Genomic DNA, 16643 nt, shown 5'->3' with positions numbered 1-16643 from the left:
GTGCCTCTGCCTGGTTGTGTATGGACTGTGAAATCTGTCTCGGTGTGCTCATCGGCACACAGCTGGGGCGTAACGTTGTGAGGCCTGCTCTGCCTCAAGCGTGATCTGCCCCAGGATCGAGTCCCTCGCGCTCTGTGCGGATTAACGCACTGCTGAGGATTTAGACCACGCCCCTACTCGGATAGGCCACACCCCCTTAAGAAATTTGCCACGCCCCTTTTAGAGCACCACCAGTTTTTTCCCCACTTAAAGCCTTGGTCCTCATTATATATGCATAGGGACCTAGGGCTTTACAGGACCCACCCATCAGCCAGGGTACCTTATGTAACAATCCGGCCCTGTGGTTTCTAGGTGCATGGTGAAGCAACCCTGTTCAGAACCTCTTCTAGTCACCAGCATCAGAACGGGGCATTAACGCGCTTAGAAGCCCAGGTCAAAAGAAAGGCTGGTCTGACGCTTAGGAGCAACTTTAAAAGAGAACAGCTGGCACAGCCGGGCGTTAACTGTTTGTTAGCGGCCTGAGGCAAGAGCAGAGCTAAGTACTAAAAGGCAGGGTAGGGATAAAACAAAACGGCTTGAACCGGCGGGCATTAACAGTGTAAACATTTACTTCCGTCGCAGCACTATGTCCACAATAAGAAATAACTCCCTTCCCTCCCTCCCCCCCACCCCCGGTCCCTCGCTCCGCATCACTTCTGCTCGTACCAGAGTCCTCACGTCTGCAGGTTCCAAAGGACACACAGACACTACAATGCCCTAATCCTGTATAAGCCCCGCTCCACCCTGCACCTGCACAGGGGAGTACAACCACGCCCGGCCTTCCCTCCCTGTCTTAAGTCCTGTGTGTGTCAACACAGGACACAGCGAGGCCTGTGGCAGTCAGCCAGGGGGCACAGGGGTACCACAGAGGTGTGCCAGCGGCTTTGAACGGCACCTGTGTGTGTTTCTGCCTCTCCGGTCACAGCCGGAAGCTGCAGCGAGCTCTCACTTTATTTCACACCCTCCTACCGCCTTTTATGCAGCTCTGTGCTTCTGAAGGAAAGGTGCTATAATAACACATTAGTAATATTACTGTATGTTTACACTGTTCTGCGAGCCTCTGGCTTGGAGGTTGCACCCCTCCCCCACCCCCCTCAGTCTACTTGCAGGCACCCATGGCTACCAGTGCAGGCGCAAAACTGTTGTCCTGTCACGACAGCAGAAAAGAATCCATAATCCCGCACTGCGCTTTAAATCGTGCCTCTCTGCGTCATAGTTGTGAACGCATTTTGATGCGTTCAATAACATGCATAACCCTTTAATTTAAAAATAACTTACGTCACGCTTTGTATTCAATCCATGAGTTCGCATGCTTTTTACCATTAAGCGTGTTTGCCCACTTCTCGTTTGTTACCCCGAGTGGAGGGTATGCTCAGACGTGAGTCCTGTGCTCTCCATGCCCCTGGATTCAAGCTAGCCTGGCTGATGAGGGGGGAAACCCCGAAACTTGTCCCAGGATGCTTGTTTCCAGTCCAGGGAAGGCCTGGCCTGGCAGTTCGGGCTGGACTGTTCCCATTGGGCACAGGGTCAAGACTCATTTGCATATGGCTGGGTTCAAACTGGAATGGCATGGGGAGCAAAAAACGATGGATTTAGACCCAGATCTCTGTACTGGGGTGAATGTATGACATTGTTCAGCATTTTGTCCATCAATTGTTCTGTTTGCATTTATTTTCACAGCATTATATAAACGTTGTTTTCCAAAACTGTGCCCTTCGAGCCACCATCCCGTGCACATTAACTACACGCTGTCATCTCCTGTGCGTTTGACGTGACCGTTGCCAAACGTGTTAATTTTATCTTCGCAAGATTCATACAGTCCTGCAAAGCTTGCACAGTTGTGGGAGGCAGTTTTTGTATTTTTTTTAAGGTTTTGCACCCCTCCCATTTTTTTTTTAGCTTCAATAGAGGTGCAAAGCTTTAAAGTATGTTGCATGTTTTCCTTTTTTTAATAGGGAGAATCTTTATCCTGAAAGTTTGTGATGCGCTGGGAATTTTTGCAAACCCTTTCTCCTGTTTTTTAATTGGATCATCATCCCTAGAACACATGAACGGAAAAGAAGGATTTGGGAACCATGTGCAGGAGGGAACCAAAACTCCTCCCTTCCCTTAGAGAACCACTGCCTATCTGCAGGTTTGCCTTCCAAGTTGGATGGCCCTCCCACCCATTTCAAGAAACTTCTAATATTTATGAAAATTACATTGTATTGGGCCTTACCACTTAACATTCGACCAATTCGTTTAGAGGGGTTTTAACTGCATACACACTTTACAGGCCACACCCCACGAGAAGGCCTGACGCTCAGCCCGCGCTACCAAAGGATTGCCAGGCGCGTTTGATGGCTTTAACACTGCTTCTTGTTGGAACAGACCCAAATCTCGTCTTGGTGTTGGACTCCATGTCCCGGGTTCTCGAAGGAAAGTGCTGGTCTCACATCAGGACGCTTTTAGTGAGCATACTGTTCGGAATAATTTTATTACTTTTGCGACTGTAGATCTAGCACAGTGTCTCACTTTGGAGTTTACACGCGGGAGAGGTGTCCTTTTAAGATTTAGGTCAGGGACCGTGTGGCACCCAATGTGCTTTTCTGAGGAGATGAAGATGTGGGGTAGGTCCTTACCTCCTTGAGGAAATTAACCCCTTCGCTGCTGATGACGAGCTCAGCTCGTCATCAGCCACGGTGGTCGTGTGCGGATGACGAGATGAGCTCGTCATGTAACGCGGCTTTTGGAAAAAAGCCGCACAGCGCAAAAATAACCCTGCACGCATGTGGTTAAGGTGCGGGGTATGTCCTTACCCCCTTGAGGAGATGAAGGTGCGGGGTATGTCCTTACCTCCTTGAGGAGATGAAGATGCGGGTAGGTCCTTACCTCCTTGAGGGCATGAAGATGTGGGGTAGGTCCTTACCTCCTTGAGGACACATGTAGATACAGGGTAGGTCCTTACCTCCTTGAGGAGATGAAGATGCAGGGTAGGTCCTTATCTCTTTGAGGACATGAAGATGCAGGGTAGGTCCTTACCTCCTTGAGGACATGAAGATGCGGGTAGGTCCTTACCTCCTTGAGGACACATGTAGATGCAGGGTAGGTCCTAACCTCCTCCAGGACATGAAGATAAGGGGTAGGTCCTTACCTCCTTGAGGACATGAAGATGCAGGTACGGGGTACGTCCTTACCTCCTTGAGGAGATGAAGATGTGGGGTAGGTCCTTACCTCCTTGAGGAGATGAAGGTGTGGGGTAGGTCCTTACCTCCTTGAGGACATGAAGGTGTGGGGTAGGTCCTTACCTCCTTGAGGACATGAAGGTGTGGGGTAGGTCCTTACCTCCTTGAGGAAATGAAGATGCGGGTAGGTCCTTACCTCCTTGAGGACATGAAGATAAAGGGTAGGTCCTTACCTCCTTGAGGACATGAAGATAAAGGGTAGGTCCTTACCTCCTTGAGGATATGTAGATGCAGGGTAGGTCCTTACCTCCTTGAGGACATGAAGATGCGGGTAGGTCCTAACCTCCTCCAGGACATGAAGATGCAGGTACGGGGTAGGTCCTTACCTCCTTGAGGAGATGAAGATGTGGGGTAGGTCCATACCTCCTTGAGAAGATGAAGATGTGTGGTAGGTCCTTACCTCCTTGAGGACATGAAGATAAGGGGTAGGTCCTTACCTCCTTGAGGACACATGTAGATGCAGGGTAGGTCCTAACCTCCTCCAGGACATGAAGATAAGGGGTAGGTCCTTACTTCCTTGAGGACATGAAGATGCAGGGTAGGTCCTTACCTCCTTGAGGACATGAAGATGCAGGTACGGGGTACGTCCTTACCTCCTTGAGGAGATGAAGATGTGGGGTAGGTCCTTACTTCCTTGAGGAAATGAAGATGCAGGGGAGGTCCTTACCTCCATGAGGAGATGAAGGTGCGGGGTAGGTCCTTACCTCCTTGAGGACATGAAGGTGTGGAGTAGGTCCTTACCTCCTTGAGGACATGAAGATAAGGGGTAGGTCCTTACCTCCTTGAGGAGATGAAGATGCGGTATGTCCTTACCTCCTTGAGGACATGAAGATGCGGGTAGGTCCTTACCTCCATGAGGAGATGAAGGTGCGGGGTAGGTCCTTACCTCCTAGAGAAGATGAAGATGTGGGTAGGTCCTTACCTCCTAGAGAAGATGAAGATGTGGGGTAGGTCCTTACCTCCTTGAGGAGATGAAGGTGTGGGGTAGGTCCTTACCTCCTTGAGGACATGAAGGTGTGGGGTAGGTCCTTACCTCCTTGAGGACATGAAGATGCGGGTAGGTCCTTACCTCCTTGAGGACATGAAGATAAAGGGTAGGTCCTTACCTCCTTGAGGACATGAAGATAAAGGGTAGGTCCTTACCTCCTTGAGGATATGTAGATGCAGGGTAGGTCCTTACCTCCTTGAGGACATGAAGATGCGGGTAGGTCCTAACCTCCTCCAGGACATGAAGATAAGGGGTAGGTCCTTACTTCCTTGAGGACATGAAGATGCAGGGTAGGTCCTTACCTCCTTGAGGACATGAAGATGCAGGTACGGGGTAGGTCCTTACCTCCTTGAGGAGATGAAGATGTGGGGTAGGTCCATACCTCCTTGAGAAGATGAAGATGTGTGGTAGGTCCTTACCTCCTTGAGGACATGAAGATAAGGGGTAGGTCCTTACCTCCTTGAGGACACATGTAGATGCAGGGTAGGTCCTAACCTCCTCCAGGACATGAAGATAAGGGGTAGGTCCTTACTTCCTTGAGGACATGAAGATGCAGGGTAGGTCCTTACCTCCTTGAGGACATGAAGATGCAGGTACGGGGTACGTCCTTACCTCCTTGAGGAGATGAAGATGTGGGGTAGGTCCTTACTTCCTTGAGGAAATGAAGATGCAGGGGAGGTCCTTACCTCCATGAGGAGATGAAGGTGCGGGGTAGGTCCTTACCTCCTTGAGGACATGAAGGTGTGGAGTAGGTCCTTACCTCCTTGAGGACATGAAGATAAGGGGTAGGTCCTTACCTCCTTGAGGAGATGAAGATGCGGTATGTCCTTACCTCCTTGAGGACATGAAGATGCGGGCAGGTCCTTACCTCCATGAGGAGATGAAGGTGCGGGGTAGGTCCTTACTTTCTTGAGGAAATGAAGATGCAGGGGAGGTCCTTACCTCCATGAGGAGATGAAGGTGCGGGGTAGGTCCTTACCTCCTTGAAGACATGAAGATGCGGGGTGGGTCCTTAACTCCTTATCCCCATGATTGGAGGGCTGAGCAATCTTTGCTGCATTTCATGTTTTTGTGCAACTTTTATCGAGAAAAAAAAATCAACTTTACCCTGAACAAACTGTGAAATTATTGGCTTTTAAGAAGAAGTGCGGAGAGGCTCTGAGGCATCTCCAGATGTTACACCCCCGACATCTGTTCTAATGTTTGCTGCCTCCTTGAAATGTCCATCCCTTGTAGGAAGTCCAAGGAGGGGTAACGGGCGTGAAGCTGGTTTGGCACCCTGTAAATACATTGTTTTAGCAGGCTACTTTGCACCAAAACAGATTTTTTAAATTTTACTTTTATTGGTTTTACATAGTTGTTTTTAACGTGAGTTTTAACTCTGCTGTGCTCTGTGGATATGTGATGAACTGCATTTCATATATTATCCTATGTAGAGCTGGGTGCCTCGGGAGCCCCACAGAGGCAGTGATTGCGTTCCGGGAGTGTATCGATTTATTTTGATGCGGGATTGATACTCGTGTTAATATGCATTTTATATCATGTTTTCCTGTGTTCCTTTTTTATCCTGTACTTTTATTATTTTATTTAAAGATCGAATAAAGATTTTGACATAGACTTGTTTGCGTAGCTCGCCCCGTGTGGGCCTCACTTCTTGGATATTGTTGCGCTGCGCCCCCCATGGACGTTACACTGCTCTGGGATCACAGACAGGGCCTGCTCTAGGCATGTGCAAACTGTGCACCTGCACAGGGCCACCAAACCCCAGGGGCCACCACGCCAAAATATATCCTTAATATATTAATCCTCTAAGGATGGATACATATTTGCGTGGTGGCCCCTGGCAGGGATTTGGCGGCCTCTGGCTCTGTTCCACTACTAAACACCCTGACCCCCTCCCCTCTTTACTGGCCTGCGCGCTCTGCCCCGCCCGGACCACCTCTTCCGGGCCCCCTACCTACGCTCCTTGCCCAGGGACACCATGAGCCTAGAGCCGGCCCTGGCACAGAGCCCGGAGTCACAGAAGAGGGGGCCGCGCGCCCTGGGCGGGGTGGGGGGGGGGGGGGGGGGGGGGGACACAATCCCTATTTATCACCAGTGGGATTATAGCAAAGACTTCAAACCCCCGCTCTTTCTTCATCGTGACCAACCACAAACCTGGCTGTTCCCTTGTTGCTGTGGGGGTCTAGCGCCTAGACACCACATTGGTGGTAGGAGACAGCTTGAGCAATGATAAGAAAGAACTGTCCGAAAACAGCGAAAATCGGTAAGCAGTTCGACAGGTTACAAAGGACGAGACACACCTAAAAGAATCGAATGCAGCCGAGATACCACGCGGCACAGGGCGTGTCAGCAGGAGCGCTGGGAGCCGCGCAGCACAGGGCGCGTCAGCAGGAGCGCTGGGAGCCGCGCAGCACAGGGCGTGTCAGCAGGAGCGCTGGGAGCCGCGCAGCACAGGGCGTGTCAGCAGGAGCGCTGGGAGCCGCGCAGCACAGGGCGCGTCAGCAGGAGCGCTGGGAGCCGCGCAGCACAGGGAGCGTCAGCAGGAGCGCTGGGAGCAGCGCAGCTGCGCTCTGGCGGGAGGAATGGTGTGTGGGAAATGAAGGGAACTCCAGACCTGTTAGTGGGCGGACAGGAGCTCAGAGGCTTCACCGTTTGTTTAAACGGCAGGAAACGTTTCAAAGCTGGATCCAAGGGCCTCCAATCGACCATACCAGAGTGTCCTCAAAAGGGAAGGGCAGCCAGAGCAGGCAGGAGATTCGCCCAAGAGCACACAGGCTGTCAGCAATGCACAGGGAGCTACGTTCATGTGATATGTGGGGGTCTGAGCCCCCCCAGTTTTTTTGTGGGGGCCTCGAAAGGGGGCTCTAATTTCGGGCCTCAAAGGTAGGGTGACCAGACGTCCCGGTTTTTGTTTGGTGTCACTAGTGTAAGTAACATGTCTTGATAGGGAAATACTGCCAATTTCGTTTTTCATTTACCATTGAAAGGCTATCTTGCCCATAGGATTACATGGGGAATGCTGTGTAGCATGTTTACCTGCATATCTTCCCATAACGGCAAGATAGACATATGGAATCTGATATCCCTGAACTCAGAATTTAATAAAACATCCTTTAGTGAAGATGGTTTTCAAATTCTAAGTTTGGAAATAGCACTTTTAGAAAGTGGCTATTTTCCTGTTCTACCTTTCTGTGTGCCTCTGCCTGGTTGTGTATTGACTGTCTGGTTTGTGAGTGATAGGGGCTGGGGGCGGCTCCAGGAGGCTGGCTGACTCAACAAGGCTGAATAGACCCATCTGCATATAGAGTGGTGGGAGGAGTAGCACCTGGGTCTCAATAGGACTGTGCCTGCTAGCCACAATGCTGGCTCCACCTCCTGCGGTGTGTCTGATGGCCTGCACAAAATGCTAGTTATCTTGGTTTAGACCACGCCCCTACTCAGATAGGCCACATCACTTTAAGAAATTTGCCACGCCCTTTTAGAGCACCACCAGGTTTTTTTCCCCACTTAAACCCCTGCCCAAGCTGAGAACCTCTCACCAGCTGAAACAGAAGTATAAAGTACGAAAGAGTTTGCGTTTAAATCTACTTTGAGAGACCCAATAGGTGATATAAACTAACAGTTACAAATAAGCATTGGCAAAGCCAACAGGTCTTGACTTTGGGATTATGGTCCTTGCCAATTGTTAGCCATGCATCCTTGATGCGGTGCAGTACAGCTATAGTTTTAAAATTAAAAACAAAAACTTGCACGTGTCCACATTTTGTAGGTGTGCGCGCCTACAAAATGACACTGGTACTTTTTTTGTAGTTTTTTTTGTGCTTGAACTGAGTTGGAACAGTAATTAAAAAGAAAATAATACGTCCAAAACTATTTTTTTTAAAAGCAGAGGGAGCAGAAGTGCGGGGATGGAAACAACGGAGGGTGAGGGGAGACACCAAAGCACCACGCGACACATGAGGAACAGAGGGGAGGGAGACGACTAAGAAACAAGAGGGGGGCAGGAGGGGATGTGGACGCACCATGGGAGGAAGGGTGCCGAAGCAACACCGGGGTTGGGGGAAAGCAACACCGAGGGCATTGTTGGAGGAAAGAGGCGGGCACAGGTTGGGGGAAGCTACACAGCAGGGGAAGCACTGGGGATAAAAGCGTGAGTGCAATAGGGAGGCGGGCAGGAAGAAGCAAGCTGGCAACAGAGAGCAACACAGAGTGCATGGGAGAGAAGTACATGAGGGAGACAGCTGAAAACACATGCACTCTCATGGAGAGCTTAACACAAAAGAAAAAAGTAGTGCTTAGAAAGCAAGCAGTGGAAGCAGAGATGCCAGTCAATTAAAGATGGAAACAGGCAATGCTCCAGGGGAGGGACAAACACAAGATTAACATGCATAAAAAGCAGGCTAATGAGAGCAATGGAAAGCCAGCCAATGGTAAGCAACGGGTAAGCTCCAAGTGACTATTTCTTGTTACGGTCCAATAAGTCTTGTAAAAGGCAACAAATGTGCTGCCTAGTAGGTTCGACCTAAGAATGCGGTCACAATCGTCCTGTGGTACTCGTGTGGGATTGGAATGTCAGTCGGTCTGGCATTACCAGTATGAGGTGTTTCTTTGGCCCCATCAGGCCCATGGGATGGAGGGGGAAAAAAAACAGCCTGCACACCGGACCTTACGAGCTGGCTCATCTGGCTGTGCCAGACTGCCCGGAGTTCTAATCCAACACTGCGTAATGCAGAACTCGCTCTGCAGCAAAAAGTGCATCGGCAAGCATATGCGATGGGCCTGAAAAAGAGGATGGGAAACTCATTCTGAGCCTGTGCTGTTCCAAGCCTTAGATCTGTGTGCTACCGGCCCTCGGTGGTTGTTCTCCCCACCCTTCATGTAAAAGGTACCCGCCCAGTTTCCTCTCTCAATCCTCCGTCTCACTGCCCGGAGGGAGAGGCTCTACTGTACTGAGTAAGTGGTTCACACTTTGTCCCAAGAAATAAGCATGAAAATGGGAAAGGGGGTGTTGTGAGAAATCGGCCCTGTAGATTATGCTCTGTACTTTTGCCTGTCATCAGACTTCCTCCCCGTCCCACAAGACACTGAAAGGGAAGAGGAAAAACGCAGGGAAGAGGTGAAAAATTAAATGAAAGGAGGTGAACAGTTATACAGGGACACATGTCTTGGCCTACCCGGTGTGTCTTTTGCTTTCTCACCCTAAGTGCACCGGGTATGTCCAGATGTGGGTCCCGGGCTCACTGTGCCACTGGATTCAAGCTATCCTGGCTGAAGAGGGGTGAAACCCCAAAACTGCTCCTAGGATGTTTGTTTCCTGTCCAGGGAGGACCTGGCTTGGCAGTTCGGGCTGGACTGTTCCCATGAGGCACAGGGTCAAGGCTGATTTGCATATGGCTGGGTCTAAACTGGGATGGCAGGGTGAGCAAAAGAATGATGAAATTAACCCAGATCTCTTGACTGGGGGAGAATGTTTGATTTGTTCTGCATCCCATCCATCATTTTGTGTGTCTTCTGCATAGCGCATTCTGCTGAAGGCACTACATTGCGCATTCTGCGGAAGGGACAGCAGTGCTCAGTCTGCAGAAGGGACAGCATTGCATAGTCTGCTGATGGTACAGCAGTGCACATTCTGCTCATGATCTGGTGCTGCACATTCGGCTGTAGGCACAACATTGCACATTCTGCTTAAGGCACTACATTACGCTTTCTGCGGAAGGCACTGCATTCTGCGGAAGGCACAGCATTGCACATTCTGCCAAAGGCACTATATTGCGCATTCTGCTGAAGGCACTACATTGCGCATTCTGCTGAAGGCACTACATTGCGCATTCTGCTGAAGGCACTACATTGCGCATTCTGCGGTAGTCACAGCAGTGCACATTCTGCTATGCCCCGGTGCTGCGCATCCCGATGAAGGTATGGTGCTGCCTCCTGTCCTTCTGGCCCCACTGGACACTGCTGCGCGTTCTGATGCGGCCCTGGCGCTGCACGTCGCAGTGTTGTGCCTTCTCTGCAATGCCAGGACTCAGTGCCAAGGGACAGGGCTCAGCGCTGTGTGTCCTTTCTATGAACCAACACAATCGGTGGCATTGTGCGCCGCTCGTTGGCATGCATCGGGCTCCCGGGGGCACAGGGCGCTCGTGTATCTGGGTTCAGCCCGCGCCTTCCTTTCTGCACGTGCTGCATGCTTCTAAAGCTCGTGCGTGGTTGCACCGTGGGTGCTTTCTGCCTGGGGAAGCCTCACTCTCAATGAAGGGGGGTCTCTGCAGGAATCCCCTCCGTGAACGAGCAGCGAGCGCGCCGCATGCACAAGAGAACAATGGGACACCTGGGCTGGCGCTCGGGGGGGGGGGGCGCTGGGATCAGGCCAAACGTTGGACTAAAATAACTCCACAATTAGCGGGGAGAGGGGTGGGGGGGAGAGCAGAAGGAACCACTGTCAGTGCGAGGGACGGGGAGAAAACATTTCAAAATAGCAACGTGCAGAGAAACAAACCTCGGCCCGAGAACGAGCCCCTGCTCTTCAGCACCAGCCCCCACAGCGAGAAGGACAGGGTGGGGTGGAAACTGGAACTGTCTGAAGAGGGAGGGGCCATGGGAGGCACAGGGGGTGGATGGGGTAAAAGGAGAGCGCTGAGGGTGGGTAAATGGCAGAAAACAGGGAGTGGAAAGGAAAATGAAACGTAAAAGATGGAGAAGAAAGAAGGGAGCGGGAGATGAAGGGGAGTTTGCTAAAGGAAAAGACACCGAGGTGGAGAAGGAGGCAGAGAGAAGTGTAAGGAGAGAAAGAGAGATGTGAAAACGGGAGACCGAAGCGGAGAAGCGAGGAGAGAGAGAAGAGGAAAAGAGCATAAAAAACAAAAAGATAGAGACGGAGGGAGAGAGATGAACGGGGTAGCTAAAGAAAAAGAAGAAGCTTGAAGAAGGATAAGGAACGAAAGATGAAAACGAGAGCGGGGGAGAAGCGAAGGGAGAGGGGGAGAAGCAAGGAGAGAGGGCGAAACAGCGAACGGGGAGAGGAAAAGAAAGAAGGAAAGAAAGAGTGAAAGAAAGAAGGGTGGAGATGGGGGTAGATGGAGATGTCGAAGGGGTACGAGATATAGAAGCAGAGTGAGACAGACGGCTCAGCGAGAGTTGGTGGAAGGGAAGGAAACATGTTACATGCAGAGCCCCATCACTGCTAGACAATGCAAGCACCACCAGGCCCGGTGATCTGCCCAAACCCCGGATGCAGGGACACCCCAGATACCACCGAGTCCAGCTCTGTCCCTGCGCTCATGCAGCCATTTCTAACCCATTATCGACCCTCTACAAGGTCCAAGACGAGCATAAAGTAAACAGGTGATCGGAAAAGTAACTGGTAGTGGACGGTTACTGCATTGTGATGTAGTGTTCCTTAAAGAGGTGAGTCTTCAACTCTTTCCTAAATTAGAGCAGCGATGGAGCCGTCCTGAAGGATACAGCAATGTTGTTCCAGATCCTGTGTGAACAGAGCGCTTCCAAGTACTGGAGCATCAGTTCACATCTCAGCAGTTTGAAACTATTAGTTGGGTAACAAACTTTCCAAGAGTCCTCGTTACCGCTCAGCTTCTTCTGGCAGTTTTGCACTGGTCGACAGTCGTTACCGCTCAGCTTCTTCTGGCAGTTTTGCACTGGTCGACAGTCGTTACCGCTCAGCTTCTTCTGGCGGTCCTGCACTTGTCGACAGTCGTTATCGCTCAGCTACTCCTGGCGGTTTCTTCACTTGTTGACAGTCGTTACCGCTCCGCTTCTTCTGGCAGTTCTGCACTTGTCGACAGTTGTTACCGCTCCGCTTCTTCTGGCAGTTCTGCACTTGTCGACAGTCGTTACCGCTCAGCTTCTTCTGGCGGTCCTGCACTTGTCGACAGTCGTTATCGCTCAGGATCTTCTGCCAGTTTTGCACTGGTCGACAGCCGTTACCGCTCAGCTTCTTCTGGCGGTCCTGCACTTGTCGACAGTCGTTTACCGCTCAGCTTCTTCTGGTGGTTCTGCACTTGTCGACAGTCGTTTACCGCTCAGCTTCTTCTGGCGGTTCTCTAATTGTCAACAGCCTAGCACACTATATGATTCTAAAACAAGTGTCATGCTGGAGAAGGAAAGGTAACCTAATTTCACCGGCATGCACATCCTCTCCAGGTAATGCGCTCTCAATCCCTACCGTTACCCTGCTCATGGACACTTCGACAATCCACACTCAAGAGGACTCCTAAGAGGCCTTCGTCAATGACCCTCTTCTCAGCCCACTCTCTTTATTTTCAACAGATAGACACCTGGCGGAGTCTAGAGACCATGTGAGCTGGAGGAGAAGACGAAGACTAGATAAATGCTGCTCTATGTAGGAAACGTTTCCTAGATTCATCTCAGGAAAACTTGGATCAAAGAGATCAAAATAGGGAAAAAGAATTGAAATAAAAGAACAAAAGAAGTTGAATAAATGAGCAGGGTAACTGGAGAAATATTGGAAAAGAGGATAAACAATTGGAAAAATGGATGAGAGATCGGGGAAAGAGAAATAGAATGCAGAGAGGGAAAAGAAGGCGGCAAAAGGTTGATCAAAATGCACAAAATAACTAAGCCAGCAACAGCCTGGAAAGGTGCAGAGATTGTCTCTTGGTGACCGCATAACAAACACAATAACTTCAATGCCAAATTCACTTACCGGCTGCACTCAGGGCCACCATGGCAGGTGGCGAGGTCTCCTCGGTGGCTTTGTACCAACTCCCGTTGCTCTGGGGCAGCCAGATGCTCACACGGCAGAAGTAGAAGCCACCGTCCGCGTCTTCGGTAGCGTCCACACTCAAGCGGTAGGAGCCGGACTCTACGTGACTGAGGTGGGCCCGGGCAGACTCCATCACCACAGACAGGTGGTCCATGCTGGCGACGACCTCAGAATTCTCTAAGCTATCATCAGGAGTTTGACTGATGTACCAGGCCACCTCGGTCTGTGCCATACCGTCCACCGACGCAGCCACCACACACGTAAGCTCTAAGGGGTCTCCTCTGCGCAAAGACACGTCGCTTTCATTGACGGACACGCTGAGAGCTGTGGAGACAAGACAAAACAGCAAATGATACCCCCTTACATTTTTTCTTGTGATAGGAAACAGACAATGATTCATGAGCAGGCATGCCGTAAAGAATTTCAGAACACACCTATTGAGAGATATTGTTTACCTCCAACACACAGCAAATGGGTCCACACCAAGGGGCACAACATTTCACAAGGAACACATTTTGGATGAACAATGAATAGGAAAACATTTTCTGCAGATAAAAATGTCATCAATTTACTCCAATGAATGGATAAATACTTTAAGGATGAAATTATTAATGCATCTTTTAATTCTTGGTCAATAATGATCTCTCGAGCAAGTTTGCGTCACAGTACTAATAAAACAAGTATTAGCAAGAGCAACACGTCCGGCGTTCGCTGACAGTTCTTTGGCTTTGTCAATGCTTCTTTTGTTAGGTTTTTGTAAAACTTTATTGTTGGGGAAGCTTCCGGACTCTCACCAAAATAAATAAAATAAACTGGCTTGAAGCAACAATAAAAAAAATGGTTACAAAATGTACGCATTGTCACAGAGGTCCCACGTGTCCTCAGTAAAGAACTACTCTTGAGTGCTGAGGGGCTCCTAGTAAAATATCAGAATGCAGTTACGTAATGTATCGTCAAGTTAGCCAATGTCTGCCACTGTAGTGGGTATGAGAAAAATAAAAACGAAAAAATCAACAGTAGACGAAAAGGGCTAACTGAAAGCTATATATGTGAGCAAGGCCACGTTGTTGGCCGAAACGCGGCATCTCACCCGCCGTTTTTGCGCTGATGGAACAAAAATACAAATAAATATTTAAGAACTATTGCTACCTGCAGTCATTTGAATTTCAAGTTTCCGTTTCTCGTTGAATGGTGAGCCTATGCACCAGGAGTGGTAATTGAGATATATATATATATATATATACACACACACACACACACGCATATATTAATTATATATATTAATATAAATATGAACAAAGAACCTCCTCACGAAAAGAAGAAGAGGCCACAGCAGGGGAGACGGTGGAAGCTTCTTTATGGAAAGATTCACCACATGTAGGGCGGATGCATTTCGGCTTCTTTTGCCTTCTTCAGCGCCAATGGTGAGAACAGGATGAGGGCGCTTGTCTAAGATATAAATACCTAGCCCCATCCTGGTAGGTGTCAACTAACTCCGCCCTCCACATAAAACAACAGTTCGCATTGGTGTAATCACTTCATGTAGGACGCCAGATGCGTCGGTACTACAAGTCCCAGAAGGCTGTAGGTTCTTCTGGCGATACTGCGTGGGTGATTAAAAACTATTTGCAGGAAGTTGAACGCCCAAATGTTCCAATATTGATGCCTCCTCTGCTCCCCAGACCGCATCAACCCTAGAGTCGCGGTGAATCAATTAGCATGGGCAGTACTGGTAATCCAGCTGGCCCGGCGTGGAGTCAAGTGACTCCAACACTGCCTCTTCTCCTCCCGAGCTCAGGGGTGGGCCCCGGTCCTCCCAGTAACCTGGACACAACACACTCCCCCGTAGCAGAGGCCAGCGTCACCGGGGCCAACTTGTAATGCGGGGGCCTCTTGATGCGCGATATTACTATATATATACACAGGATCTCAAGATAAGATCACGCCGGGTCAAACACGGGTACAGACTCTGTTGAAGATGCAGAAAATGAAATGTATTGCATTAGCTTGTTATATATATATATATATATATATATATATATATATATATATTTTTTTTTTTTTAAGTAAAATCAAAACACTTTGGCTAACGATGATGGATTTAACCCAAATCTATGACTTGGGATGAGTGTTTTAAAAGTTTCAGCTCTCTGTCCATCATCTCCTTGTGTTTGCTTTGATCCTCCTAAGTTGGCAGGGTATGCCCAGATGTGGGTCCCTCACTCACTTTGCTACTAGATTCAAGCTAGCCTGGCTGATGAGGATGCTTGTTTACGGTCCAGGGAAGACCTGGCTTGGCAGTTCGGGCTGGACTGTTCCCATGAGGCACAGGGTCAGACTGATTTCTATATAGCTGTGTCTTAACTAGAGTGGCAAAGTGACCTAAAAAACAATGACCGATTCAACCCAGATCAAATAGTGACGGGGGGGGGAGGGGGGGTTGAGTGTCTGAAAAGTTTCAGCGTTCTGTATATCACCTCCTTATGTTTGCTTTGCTAGATCTAAACCAGCATTGCCAAGGAAACAGGGCTGGCGTTCGCGGCCAGTCTTTTGGCTTTGCCATTGTTGGCTTTGTTTCATCATAGCTTTGGTAAAACTTTATTGTTGGGGACTGCCGGGCTCTTTTCAATATATACAAACAAGTTGCCTGAAGCAATTTTTTGCCTCAATAGCACTCCCTGCCATCATGGCCTCTAGCATAAAGGGAACTCCTTAGTGTGTGGGTGAACACAATTCAAATGGCTTTCCTCAGCCCTCACTTCAGCTAAAGTCAACATACCACGTCTTTGGCCGGCTAATGTGATTCTGGTGATTCAATCCTGGCGCTCCCACCTTTGGTCGCCATCTTCAGATTCTTTTTTTTTTTTTTTTTTCTTCCTCCAATCATCTTCATTGGCAGTGGAGGGTGGGATCGCTTGTGAATCCAGAAAATTCTACAAGCTGCAAAACTACACCGACAGGTAAGAAACGATACATTTTGCAGTGTGAATCTTTTCTGGATTCACATACTGTGCATCGGTTTTGGAGCGGTTTGTTCCTACAGTGGTGGTTGTGTTGAAGATCAGCGTTGACTAGAAAACAGATGTTGTAAGAATTTTTGTCCAACTTGAGCTTCCTTGTTCATGAGAATATCTACACAAAAGTGCCTTGTGAAGGTGTGCACTGATGAGCAGGTCACTGCCATACTGGTGGCTTCTAATGGCGTATTTGCTGAAAAGGCAATGGTTGTTCCCCTTTTCATTGTTGAATGAGCCCCTGGAGTGTTTTGTGATGTCTCTCCTGCATTCTTGTGGCACAACTGAATAGTTTGAGCTATTCATCTTGCAATTGTGTTTTTAGTAACTGATCTTCCTGGAAAACTATTTGCAAATGACACAGAGAGCTGTTTTGTTTTCCTGTCAGCCTTTGTTCTTTTGATGTAATACATTACTGCATGTCCTTTCAATGTAATACATTACTGCAGGTCTTTGTCTTTTGTCCTGAGTGTGTAATGTTCTCTCTGCGAGCGTTTTAGGTTTTTGAAACAAACTTGGCGTCAGTATACTTTGGCTCATGTGGAACTGTGAGATACCCTTTAGCATGATTTGCGGGTCACTTCTCATGACTATTCTTTCCTTGTGAACTTGAAAATAAGGTTCCTGTAAGGTGA

The 16643-nt window shown here is 49.1% G+C and overlaps 1 protein-coding gene across 1 annotated transcript in view; it reads right to left on the bottom strand.

The window, feature by feature from the left end:
• PTGFRN (prostaglandin F2 receptor inhibitor) overlaps positions 1-16643 on the bottom strand; it is a 376964-nt gene that overhangs the window by 136530 nt on the left and 223791 nt on the right. Inside the window, exon 4 of the mRNA XM_086935651.1 lies at positions 12935-13318. Coding sequence (XP_086791777.1) covers positions 12935-13318 — 384 coding nt within the window. The remainder of the gene's footprint in view (positions 1-12934; positions 13319-16643) is intronic.

Source organism: Lissotriton vulgaris, chromosome 8, assembly GCF_964263255.1.
Source record: "Lissotriton vulgaris chromosome 8, aLisVul1.2, whole genome shotgun sequence".
Taxonomy (NCBI): domain Eukaryota; kingdom Metazoa; phylum Chordata; class Amphibia; order Caudata; family Salamandridae; genus Lissotriton; species Lissotriton vulgaris.
The sequence above is the reverse complement of the archived record's forward strand: the minus strand, read 5'-3'. Positions and strand labels throughout refer to the sequence as shown.